Consider the following 13,804-nt stretch of genomic DNA (forward strand, 5'->3'; position numbering starts at 1 on the left):
GGCAGAATCTAACGCGGTCTTTTCGGTCTTCTTTCACCTTTTAAGCATAACTCACTTGTTTGTTAAACTGTTCCTGTATTGAAAACTTATACATGTTTAAGATTGCGTTTTAAGAATGAGCGGCGAGGCTCAAACGAAGTTGATACAAGAATTTATTTATTAATATAACTAATTGTTAAACGCTGATAGCTAAACACCAGACTTTTAGTTAAATGACTTACTGTGGCTCATCTACGTAAAACATATCGGTCTACTAGACAGTTTGTTCATCTTTGAAGTATCTTCTATTTATCTTAAAAATCTTATACTACTCAAGACTTTTTTTTTAATAAAATATTGCTGTCAAAGACTTTTTGTAGCATTCCAAACATTTCTCCATATAAAATTCATTGCGTAACAAAATTTAATGCGCGTTCGTTGTTCAATTATATTTTTCAATCTGGTCAATCGCAAGCAAAGGAAACCAAAGAAAAATTCTTGATTCATTAAACACATTTATCTGAAGATGAGAAAAGGATATGAGATACGTTGAAAGTCATAACAATTTCTGAAAAGGATCACAAATTATTTCTTGCGCATATTTGAATTGAATGATGTTTGATACTTTTAACCGCAACAGTATATTGAGGTACTTTATCATTAATCGCTTATATTTCACTATATTCAAAGAAAGCATATTTACGTTCTTAAATTAACATGAAAATTGATGTAGTATTTATCCTTTTATACAGTGTCATACAAAATCCATACAACTGAAATCGTCCTGTATGTCAGGGTAGGGTGAGTGAGTGAGTGCACCGCTATGATGGCCTGAGACCACGGACATGAACCAAATGGAATTATATACCATCACGGCGTTGAAGACTCCAAAGTAACAGGGTTGAATATTACATGTAACTCTTCTCTGTATATACTGTGTCCACAGAAGTCCTTACCGGGCTTAGTTTCTTATAGGTTGAATTAAAGAATGTTTTAAATGACGCAAAGATGCATATTTCGTCATTTTTTAATTTAAAGAAATCAATTATAATATAAAAATTATGAAATCTAACTTTTTTAGCGTTCCTCCGGTCCCTATACTTAAATGTAAGAAACTTTTATACTTATTATAAGAAATAAAACACAGAAATCTTTTTGACTCCCCGCATGAAAAAATTGACCAAAATATCAGATACAAAAATCAAAAATGATATTCAGGAGCCATACACAAACTGAAGAGCGAAATGTTTACATAAGAGATTATTTGTCCAACATTTCTGTGCTGATTGTTGTGAAAAATATTGACCAATATGTATTTTATTAAAAGACATCTTTCTAGTAGAATCTTATAGAAATCGTGTTCTAGAAAACAATGGCAAACTTCAGTATTAGTAAGAAGCCAACGCGTAATAGTATTTGCATTAATTAAAAGTAAAAATATTTGAACTTAATATTTTTACGATTTGAATAATTTTTACGATTAGCAGATTATAATTCTAAAGTAATAAAACTTGACGAGAATATTAAAATTCCGTATTTTTAGACTTTGAAAACGTATAAATTACTTGCGTGGAAATTCTTTCGTCGTACTAAATATAACAAAATTATAAATAAACACTCTAGTACTTCAGAAAATATCACCGAATGGTATTCAAGGAGAAAAACATTAGCCTCGAATTATCCAAATTTATTTATTAACCGACTCTCAGTGCAGATTCAGAATGATATCAAACATCGTAAATTTTGAAATTAAATATCTAGGTCAATTTATGTCGTACGGGAGTCAAACGTTTTGTGTTTTATCTTTTTATAACGTATACAAAATCTTCCTAAACATAACTACATGGACCAGAGGAATGTGTAAAAAATCTAGGTCTCGTAAATATTTACAAAACTAACTTTTTCATACTTTGTAAAACTGAAGTACTTTATTTATACTTGTAAAATTCATACCTATTAAACGGAATTATTCATACTTGTTACTTTAAAATTTGAAAATTTTAGATTTAAAAGTAACAAGTATGAATCTTTGCGCCTTTGGTTACAGATCTCAAATGAAGAGCCATTAAAACTAAACTGATTTCATTCAGTGTTCCCGTTTGCATAAACATTGGCATTTCGCGTCCTTCAGAAAGCCTCGTGATACAGGACTTATTGGCCCTTGCTAGAACTCATGCATAGTTGTAAGGTGAATTGGTTATACTCAAGAACTTCAAATTTAGAACGAGTGTCATAAAATCATTCATTAAGATACAGAGCAGCCAACAAATGGATTCTCATTTGCAAAGAGCTTCCTGAAAGATGCCAACGTTCTTTCGGTCTCATTCATTTGCTACTTAAAATTACTACCATTCAAATTTACTTGCTTCTTAAAATTACCTTTACTTGCATTCTAGTGATAATCCAGAGAAAAAAAATAGAGTTCAGAAAAGAATTAGCACAAAAATAATAATTTAGCTAATTATAGTTTACATCCTGAGGTGATTTCTCTCCACAGAGAGATCTCCTGATGTTATTAATGTTAGCAATCATTTAGAATCTCATGATATATTTATTTTAAAGATATTGTATTATATATGCTTACCCTTAACAGTTAATTATTCACAAATACAGAACTAAAATGGAATTAGTAGCTTTGTCAATGCAAAAGTATACTGTTTCAAATTTTAAAATAATATAGAATTTAGTTCTTGATTATTCAATACATGTCTAATATGATAACAGAACATGAACGTAGTCAAGAAAATATGTGAGCTAGGTCACCAAAAGGATTATTTTATCTGGGATATCCAGGATATCTTTCACATTTTAAAACTGCTTCCATTTCTCGAAGCAGTCCATCAATCTACCCGGAAGGACCAATCTAAAGCAGTTATTTAAATTTTGTGAAAGATATATTCTATTTGAATAGAAGCTTATCGGATCAAATTAAATAGAATACTTTGAAAATATTCATTTCTATTGTAAAAACTTTCCTTAAAGCTGAAGGTGTATCGAATTTGAAAAAAAATTTCTAAATAAAAGTTAGTGACTACGATAAGTAAATACAGAGTTTGTTCAGAAAAGACCCTACAACTTTTATTTTTCAAATATTGCTGGTAGAAATGTGCCCCAATACTAAATTTCTCAAAATAAAGTTCACAATTTTATAAATCTGTTTGAGCACTGCGGTATAGGAGCTTTTAGTTAATAGAAAAACTCTAAATTAGTATCTATAGACTAAATATTCCATTTAGCAGAAGGTTGGAGAATAGATTTGTATACTTTATTATATAAAGAGCCTTAAACTCCGTGAGTTGCAAAAATTCGATATCAGCTCATTTTCTTTCCCTCTGATGTTAAAACTTGAAGTGTTATTAATACTACGTAAATCGAAGACATATTAAGTTACAGGCTTGCTTACATGCTTTAGAATTTTATTTTTATAGGAACTTATTGGTAATGCACATCTTTAGTTTTCAGTTATGTAGTTTAAAAGATACTTTGTTTCAACCCGTAGTTCAAAGAATCTGTGGTGACGTACAATATAGAAATAAAAAAAAAGAGTATTAAGGCAAGAAATAAGAGTAATATCAGTACGTCTTATTCATTTGCGCGTTTTAACAATAAAAGTTCTTCCTTCTTCTTTTTACAGTTGTTATGTACTGCATAATTTTCTTCTTTTGATTTCTTAGCGATAAATCAGTGAAAATAAAGAGTAAACTACATGAGTAGACATGCTAAAAATGTAAAACGTTCTATATTTGACATGCAAAAAATTGTGGAGCTAGTTGAGAATACATTTACAGAATTAGGACCTTTTTTAGGCACCTTTTACTAAGTCACTTAGAAATTAGGAAGATTTAGAGAGAAATTACATACACACACCCAGCTTTTTAAAACACCATAAATAAAAAAAGTACTTGAAAAAAAAATTACAATATAGAATGATTTGGTTTTGATTTAAACAGACAAATTTGAGTTTCTGGTATAAATGATAATATTTATTGATTTCAAAAGGAAAGAGAAAACGTTTTAATTTACATAATCATCCTAAAATTATTTTCAGCTTTAGCTTGACAAACTGATATTCCATTTTTAACAATATTTTTTTTTTCTTATTTCTAGTCTAAGAGACTAACCTTTAACTTCACCCGCATTTTAGACGCATTTTATTAAAAATTCTATTCTATCAATCACAGAAATTATAATTGGTATAATATTATGATTAGCTCTTTAAATTTTAAAACACTGCCTATAATCCTATTCTATAAATAAAAAAGCTAATTGTTTAATCACTTAACATATAATTCATCATGTCTTCAAAATTTTCATAATTGGTATAAATTGTTTCGCTTCAGTGAGTAAATATCCTTTATAAAATAATAGAATGTTTCTTTAAAATAATTTTGTTTTTGTTTTTAATGCAGACAAACTACTTAATCTTTACCCCCATCATTTTAAAGCCATTTCACATTATTTTAAGGTTTTAATAAGTGTATACAATGCAGGAATTTAGTTACAAATAAAACGAATACGAGGTTTATACATAATTTCGAACATATATGAACCTCTATAGAATTTCTTGACTTCCTTTACCAAACACTGCAATTTTTTAAATCAAAAAGTAACAAAATCACGTCAATATAAAATTGATTTAGATTGAAACATTTTTCAGCGAGTTATGCAATACGAGTCCATTGATTGTTGTTCTCACGTGTAAGGATTTAATAATTCAAATACATGAGAAAGAAAAGAAATAAAAAAGCAACAATAAAATGCTAAATATTTTAGGCATGTGTCTCTCAAATTATCAGCTTGCATATAGCATTCTGTTTGCTCAATGTGCACTATTGAATTTTTTTAGTCTCTAAAAATGATGCCTATAAACATAGATATCTATCACTGAGAAGCTACTTATGCTTCAGGTGTACACAAGAAGAATTTGATTTTAGTAAGCAATGTGTAATAAAATTTCCCAATATAAAGAAAATTTAGAATATGAAAAATTTCATTCGATGGTAAATCCAAAGATAGGTAGAAAAGCCAAACTCCACAATAGACTTAAAAGTAGTTAAATGCGGTTTTAATGAATGTCTTGAAACTCTCTTCATTAACAGAATAAATTGGTATTTGAGACAAAAATGCTTTTATAATGATTCTCTGTTCGGATTTACTCCTCGGAAGTCCGCTGAAGACGCCATTATTCGCCTTTGTAATATCTTGCAGTGTGCAAAGAAAATGAAATATACTACACTTCTTATTTTCCTGGATTTCAAAGGAGCTTTTGATAATGCTTGGTGGCCATCTATCTTAAAAATTTTAAAAGATGCTGGTATACCACATAATATCTATAACCTTCTTAAAAGCTTCTTGAACGAGAGGACTGCTGAGCTTCAGCTTGGGAACGAAGCTAAGGTTTATTCTCTAGAAAAAGGCTGTCCTCAAGGCTCTGTATCCGGACCTACTCTTTGGAACATAATCATAAATGATCTTTTAAGTCATCTCGACGGTTGTTTAAAAATTGCGTTTGATGACGACTTACTATTAATTTTCCAAGGAAGGATTTTGAATAACATTCTTTTGAGAGCACAAGAAGTTCTAGATTTTGTCTCCAGTTGGGCGATTTCTCATAAACTCACTTTCAATCCTTCAAAAAGTAAAGCTATGCTTATTCCCAGTACGTTTGATGAACAAAATATTGCTTCTTTGATGCTCGATAATTCTCCGTTGGAATTTGTAGAAAATGTTAAATATCTTGGTGTCATTCTTGACCAAAAATTAACATGGAAAAAGCACACTGAATTCCTTTCTGCTAAATGTGAAAAAATTATTAATGGCTTTCACCGAATTGCCAAAAATACTTTTGGAGTAAGCTACGATGTTAAGAAACTCATGTATAAGCAGTGTATTGTACCTTTCATTTCGTACGGCTGTCGTGCTTGGGGACATGTTCTTGCCAAGAAGGTTAACAAAAGAAATTTAAGAAAGATCCAACGGAGAATTCTTCTTCGTATTATTAATGGTTATAGAACCTTAAGCTATGAGGCTACTTTTGTTCTTGCAGGAGTTCCGCCTATTGATTTTGAAATTGCATATAAGAATAATATTTTTGAGTCATTGGCAACTCATGCTTCGGAAGACTGTATTAATGGAATTGTCCCCTTCACTGATCTTCCTCATCCCGCTTCTTTAGAACCCATAAATTTCTGCGATTATAAAGAGACTGCTGAAATAAGTTTTCATATGGTTTTCTTTACAGATGGCAGCAAGATGAACAACAAGGTTGGCCTTGCATTTGTTCTTTTTGAAGGCCATCCCGAGATTTGTTTTCTTAGACACCGTATACGGAATGAATGTACAGTTTTTCAAGCAGAACTTCTGTGCATTTATCTTGCCGTCAAGTGATCCAGGATCATGGGACAACATCCTCAAAGTACCTTATTTGTTCTGATTCTCTTTCTTCTCTTCAACTTTTGAACAGTATTACCAGCTGCGATAAATTAGTTATCGAAACCCTAGTAACTGTTAGTTCACTTAGAATTAGAGGTATTGATATCTGCTTTGCTTATGTGCGTGCTCATCATGGTTTCTACGGAAATGAAAGAGCTGATTTCTTAGCTAAAGATGCCTTAAATTTACCCATTGATATCAACATTAGCATTCCAAAGAGTTATTGGAAGTCCTTTCATTATAAAAAGCTTTTAGCTATGTGGAATGAGGAATACATTTCATCTTGTAATGCTGAAGTCACCAAAAGGTTCCTTCCTTCTGTTTACCATAGACTGAATTCCGAGTCTTTCCTCTCCTTAAATTTTAAAGTGTCTCAGTTTTTATCTGGTCACGGTAAATTTGCAAGTTATCTGTTTCGTTTTAATCTACGATCAAACAATTTATGTGAATGTTCAAAAAGAGTTCCTCAGGATGTGGAACATTTGATTTTCTCGTGCCCTGCATTTGATGGCCCTAGATTATGCTTACAGAACGATTTGAAAATGTTCGGAGTGACTTGGCCAGTGAACTTATCTGTTTTAGTGAAGTCCAGACTGCTGTTCTCTGCTTTTGTTCGCTTTATTTATGCATGTAATTTTTAATGTTTATTTATACATGTAACCTTTAATGTTCTAGTTAACTTACTTCTGTAAGCCCCGTGTTGTACATATGTGGCGCACGGGGAGTCTGTATGTTCTCAAAGGGAAAAAAAATATGTAAGTTCAACACTCAATTTTACGTGAAAGTTATAATGAGAATTAGGTATATACGCATTGAGAAAATTCAAGTCTTATTTGATTTCTTGCAAAGCACTGTTTCTGATAAATCTTATGAAGTGTTAAAATACGCAAGCCTTAATAAACAACCCTCCTTATGCTTCTTCTTCTGGCATTTGTTATTACTCTTCTAAACAGAATAAAAGCTGTTTTAAATACAAGAAAAATAGAACATAAAGAAAATTATACGGAAAAAAATGGAATTTGAAGACTTCGGATTAGGATATAACATCTCAAATAAATAAATAAATAAATGACTATTAAAATTACCATAATAAAATTTTAAAAAATTATTTTGTACCAATAACATAATATACAGTATAAGATATATCTTGTATTACCATAACAAAACTGCAAATGTTCTTAAAAATTATCAGTTAGTTTTAAAAACATTGTTAATTGTGCAGGAGTACATTTATTGCTTTTAAATCACTTGATTTGTTAACCAGTAGCAGCCTGACTAAAGCTAAAATATAAGTTAAAGATCTTCTACTTTGCAGAACAGAAGCACACTGAAAACCACGTGTGTGTGAAGAAAGGCTGGAAGGTAAATTAAAGGTCTCTCATTTCTCACAGAGGCAGCAGGCACTGATCATTCCTTTTCTTAGTCAATGACAGACTAATGAAATTTGGATAAATTTCTAACAAATGTTATAGCGTAAATTATCGTGAAAAGATCAGATTTTGCTATGTTTTCAAGTTAAATTTGAGAATTAGATAAACTTTAACAAAAAAATATATATTACGAAAAATTATTCAAAAGTAGAATTAAAATTATTTTTGGCAAGAAAACCATGAAACTATGACATTTTTAATATTGACAAAAAATGATAAATGAAGTGGAATAATATGTAAAGCGGTGTTTGTATATCATATTGATTAATATTTATCATGAAATCACAATTTAACATACAAAATGTATTTATTATCTTGCTCACTTACATTTCATTTTAATTTCTATTTAAAACAAGCACAGGTCTCGGATAGATAAATAATTGGAAATTAAAAAAAATCAACATCTTAAATTATTTTTTTCGCCCATCAGTGCTTCAGTGAATGTAAGACAACTGAACAATGTAATTGGACCCAGGTTCATATCCCAGCGGACGGTCTCGCAGCATAGGAATTTCCCCACAAATAATTTAAATACTACGAATTTTCTTTTAGAAATCTCTCATTTTCGACATACTTCCACTTAGACTAACAGATCTCGCACATTTTGTAACGTTCACCAACTAGTCCACCAACAATTCACATTTTCCAAATTTTAAACACAAAGCTTATTTCTAAACTGATCTGATTGGAAACATTTCAACTAAAATAACGAAAATTAGCATAGCAGGGAAGCCAAACAATGAGGAATTTCAAGAATAGACAACACTCCAAGGGACAAAACTGGATATTATTCTTGAAATTGTGGCTTTCACATATGCATACAAAACACAATTTCCAAATAATATAACAAGAGGTGATTATCCTTTGAATACAGAAGAACAAAACGCGTTATTTGGGAAACACATTTTAAAAATGGCGCCTTATGACATGAAAATACACACTTGTAAGTTTCCTTATTACTAAGTAAGTAAGTTTCCTTATTACTAAGTAGGGTTTAAAATACGTATAACAAAATACGAACCTATGTAGGCCGCACAACGAATATAAAATAATTAAATAAATTTCTTGAAAATTTGAACGGAAACGTATCCGTGATTGAATGCCCGGAGTGAAAATTAGCTGGTTATCATCTACAATTAAGGAAGTGAACCTATCAATTAAAATAATAGCTCGGGGAAAAAAATAAAAAGAAAATGTTTCAAGAGAGGAAAATTTAATTACTCTAAAACATTGCTTCACATGTCTCAAGAAATTAAAAACGGAAGCATCAATCTTTTGCCTAATTGGTAATTTCCTTTTTCAAATTTAGATAAAACGCCTCTGCTAACAATTTTATAAATAAATGCTTGCCAGTTGATAGAAGTCGGTTGCTACATGCTCAAGCTTATTTAAGAGAGATAGGTTAGATTTAAAAGTGTCGTTTTTAAAATAACTTTCTGAAGCTAGGTTTAATTTCTTCTCGGTGTTTTCAGTTGGATTCTAAAAATCAATTAATCTAGAATCATCCGTTCTTTGCCGCAAGAATGTCGCAGTTGGTGTTCATAGTGCTTGCCCCCCCCCATTGAAAACATTTAATCTTTACAATAATTCATGAACGTGAAATTCATAAAATTTCTAAACCGCATTCAATGCATATTATATATATTTAATTATGAAATTTTAAAGAATTTTTGCACTCTAGAATTTAAATTTTTTCTAGATTTTAAGGGTAAATTTTCATTTTTGTTTAATATTTTTTCTAGATTAGTAACATCTTTTTAATTTGAAAGATCGTTTAATAATTTTACTTTGTAGTTTTGCTATTTTCCTTCCTTTCAGTTTGTTTGATAAGAGGTTCTGGCAAAGATTTGTGCTATGATTATTTTGAAATTTCAAAGAATTTTTCACTGTAGAATTTTTATTTTCTTTTTAGATTAGAAAACTCTTTTTATATTGGAAGACATTTTTAATAATTTTACTTTATATTTTTGCCATTTTCCTTCATTTTGGGGAGGGGCCAAAATTTTCGGGTGAACTATTATTACTGAAATACATTGGAATTAGCTAATTCTGGATACAGAAAAGCAAGGATTTTTTATGAAAGAGCGATTTCAAATGGTTTCACTGTTTCCTCCCCTGATGACGTCGCATTGAAGTTGATTGAATTCTTCTTCTTTCACATTCTTTTTTATTCATTAATTTTTTTGATTTTTTTTTTTTTTTGGCTTTACTTGTTTGAAGAATTTTAGTTTTACCATTTGTTAAATTCTTCTTTTGGATAGTTATCTACTGCTTATAAATTTCGATTTTTGGTCTTTGTGAAATATTGGTTCAAAAATTTCTTTCTTTATATATATATTTCTTTTATATATTTAACAAACATGTATATACGTAAAAAAGCAAATCTTGCAAGGACTATATTTACCTAAGGAACTAGAGGCCTTAGGGAGAATTTTGAGAGGAAAACTTAAATACAGGATTGTTATAATTAAAGTTCCTCTTTCAAATGGTCATAAAAGAAAACTACTGGACCAAATGGTTATCAGACTTAATAATCGTGTAGAGGAGGTCACGGGAATTTATTTTTCGCGAAAAGGAAAAAAAAAAGTTAAAAAACTCACCACCGTGGGGTAATAGCGCTAAATGCAATATTGTTAAACGAAATAAGGGTCGGAACTTAACCTTTTGTTTACACTGGTTTAACATGTTGTATACCCTTAAGAAGCATTAACCTAAACACAATTACCATTTAAAGGCAATAAAAGTCGACTGCGCTATCCGTGTAATAGAGAACTTCGCCCGTGAAAACCAAAAACTAGTGATTAGAAAATTTTAGATCGCAAAAGTGTACGGATTCCAGAAATCATGTTCTTACAGATTTCTAATTCGTGATTTTTTTAAGCCTGAATTCGCCCCTAGGACATGAAGATTCGGTATAAAACGTCTTTAATCGTTTCTGAAACGAAGCTGTTTGTGGCGTGAGGCAAAACCGCAATGGCTTGCAATTGGCTTACGGAAGGAAGAAGTAAATGACTTACGCAAATAATCTAAACAATTTGGCGTAATTAAAAGATGCAATACACCAACATGTCCCTAACCTTCCTCCTGATGAACTAAGAGCTGCCGTTCAGAATGCAGTAATACGATTTAACTTGCTTTCGGAAAATAGTGAACGACGCATTGAACATGCTTTGTAACACGTTTCAGAAACTATTAAACACATTTTAAACCGATGTCTTCACGTCTTATTTCGTTTAACAATATTGCATAGAGAAACATTTCCCCCCTGCTGGTGAGTTTTTGAACATTTTTCCCGCGGAAAATAAATTCCCATGACCTTGTTTGCTATATTACCAAGTTTGTAAATATTTGGTCCAGTAGTTTTCCTTTATGACCATTTCAAAGCAGAACTTTAATTATAACCATCCTGTATATTTACGTTACACATTGGGAAAACTATGAAATCCTTAAGCATGCTGGCCGTTCGTTGGAATTTTAATCCAGAATGAATGAACTACCAACGTTGAGCTACATTATCCTTTTCCCTATTGGTGAGTGTCTGACTGCGTGATTCCGTGAAAGGAAATGTATTAATAAGATAGTAATTCGCCTTAGTAATTCAACTAAGTATAAGATGCACAAAAAAACAAAAAAAAAAATTATTTTCCAATTAGTTTCTTAAAAAGATGTTTATTGTAATTCGATATAACTAGATATACTAATGTAAATATATTGTTTGTATGAAGTACAATGTACAATGAAAGTTTGTATGTATGTTCGAAATAATTATGTTATATTAATCTGCCATAATCCAACTTTTGTTAATAGGTCAATCTCTTTGTAATAATTCTATACTGTGTCTTTGTAATTGTATATTCAATACGTAAGTCTAATATTAATGTAAAATTACTATGTAAATGTCTTGGTAGGCTAGCATCCGATGCGGGCCAACTAAAAGCCCAGCGGGGTACAGTAGTGCGGCGGAGCAACACCTGTAAAAGTCACTGACGAACGAAGTTCTGGTGCTCTGTCCACTTTACCCTGTCCCTGTCCCTGTCCCTGCGTGATTCCGTAGATATAATTTGATAGACCCCGAACCGTAGTAATGGATGGTTAACTAATCATAGAAAAGTTAAGGGAGCTATTTTATATTATAAAATGGGTGTCTTCGTAGATTTCTAGAAATTCTGTGCTCAGATTCATGTTACGCTTTTGGCAAACTAAAAAAACCCTACATTGTCATCAAAATCGCTAAGATGTGAAACCAGGGAAAAACCTGCTGTTGTCCCGCGGTATTACATACTCATCCGCTGTTGGGTCAGAACTGTACTAAGCGTACGTTTCAGTTTGCATTCAATTCATTTCGAGGCTCAATACGTGATTTCGCAAACTTTGGTAATATCATGGCAAACTTTCCTTCCATCGAGTCATCACAGAATAATTTAAAGAAAACGAGTTAAATACGCAACTATCTTTTTGCTTGTTAAGAACTTTGTGCAAATTTCATATGCTTTCAGGTGATGTCAGATTACAAGAATGATAAGTTAATAGGGATTAGTGTTAGAAGTATGAAAGTTAATCACAAAATAACAACACGTAACAGGGAGAGAAAGGAAAACAGTAAAGCTGACAAGTACCATAAGTACCGTTTAAGACGTATACGGAGATGCTGGTGGCTTCAGTATTGGAAGGGCAACATGTGTAGTTCCCCGAATCGTCAGCAGTAGCATCCTTGATGTAGAGCCGACTGATGGCTGAATCTCCTGGACTCTTTTGAATGGTGATCTCCCCACGCGAAGAATCATAGTTGATCATTCTATCGTCGTGATACCAGAAGATGAAAACTGGAGGTTCAGGACTCTGAGTTATGACGCAAGTGAGATTGATAGAGCTCCCAGTTTTCACAAAAAGTGGGTGCGGGCCCAAGATGGCCGCCTTGGCAACTGCAAAAGAACAAAATAACATATTAAAATCTACTAGGTCTTTTTCCCTTCGAAAGGTTACTTAAGAAATAAATAAGTGACTTCAGGTCAGTGAGAAATTTAAAATCTTCTCTAGATCACTCTACTTCCTCTAGACCAGTCATCTCAATTTCAGATTGCGTGCTGACTCAATAATCCATCTAACAAAAAAAAAAAAAAAAAAAAAAAAAAAAAAAAAAAAAAATGAACTAAATTTAAAAACCTTTAAAAAATTCTAATATTTTTCAGATTTTTAACAATAGCCCAAAATAATTTGTTAAGGCTTTTGAAGCTCTCGCTCTACCAATCTGCTGTTACACTGGTCCTGCTAACCCATTTCTTTTTATCTTTTTAGCTTTGTTATCAAGCATCATTTTCTTCGTACTTACGGCGCTTACAGTTCAAAAGCAAAATTAGAAAAAATTTAAAACCAGCATAGAAACAAGAGCAAGATTATAAAATATTTTAAAAGCGGCATGTTTAGAATTTCCCATGCAGTGTAAAATGTTGGGATGCATTTTTCTGTTTGTTTTCAGACTTTTCTCAGTTTATCATATCAGTGTTCCGCTATCTTAGTAAGATGGCTCGCAAAACTTTTTTTTTTTTTGTCTTTTTATGATTAACCTTTTTGTCTTCATTCCACTTATGCTACATAAAATTCAATTGAACAACAAAATCACAAAATATATATATAGCATACCTTTAGAATTTCCGATAGAGAGTTTTGCGCACTAAAGATAATAATGTTTTATTCCGTACACTGTTGAACTGCTAGCTATCAAATTATTGAGTTTGTTAATCAAAAATTCATTAAGGATTTACAAAATATGAAATATAAAATTAAAGATTTAAAATTTGGGCTTCCAAGTGCACATGCTCAGGTGAAGGACAACGGCATTAAAAAATGCTGGTACCATTGTTTTATCACAGAGTGAAGAACCTAAATACATGCAGATTCTTTATTATTTAATTTTTAAAAAAATAATACAGGATATTATTTAGCTGTCACAATCTGAAAAGTAA

The 13,804-nt window shown here is 31.3% G+C and overlaps 1 protein-coding gene across 2 annotated transcripts in view; it reads right to left on the reverse strand.

Moving 5' to 3' along the window:
- Positions 1-13,804, reverse strand: part of LOC118182690 (zwei Ig domain protein zig-8-like) — a 428,387-nt gene that overhangs the window by 22,445 nt on the left and 392,138 nt on the right. The window contains exon 3 of one of the 2 annotated variants that reach the window (XM_085818891.1): positions 12,467-12,763. In XM_085818891.1, the coding sequence (XP_085675017.1) occupies positions 12,467-12,763 (297 nt within the window). Of the gene's footprint in view, positions 1-12,457; positions 12,764-13,804 lie in introns of both variants that reach the window. The other variant, XM_085818890.1, reaches the window with a different exon arrangement.

This window comes from Stegodyphus dumicola, chromosome 6 (genome assembly GCF_044657685.1).
Source record: "Stegodyphus dumicola isolate Sdum_Otavi_A_Nest chromosome 6, ASM4465768v1".
Classification (NCBI taxonomy): domain Eukaryota; kingdom Metazoa; phylum Arthropoda; class Arachnida; order Araneae; family Eresidae; genus Stegodyphus; species Stegodyphus dumicola.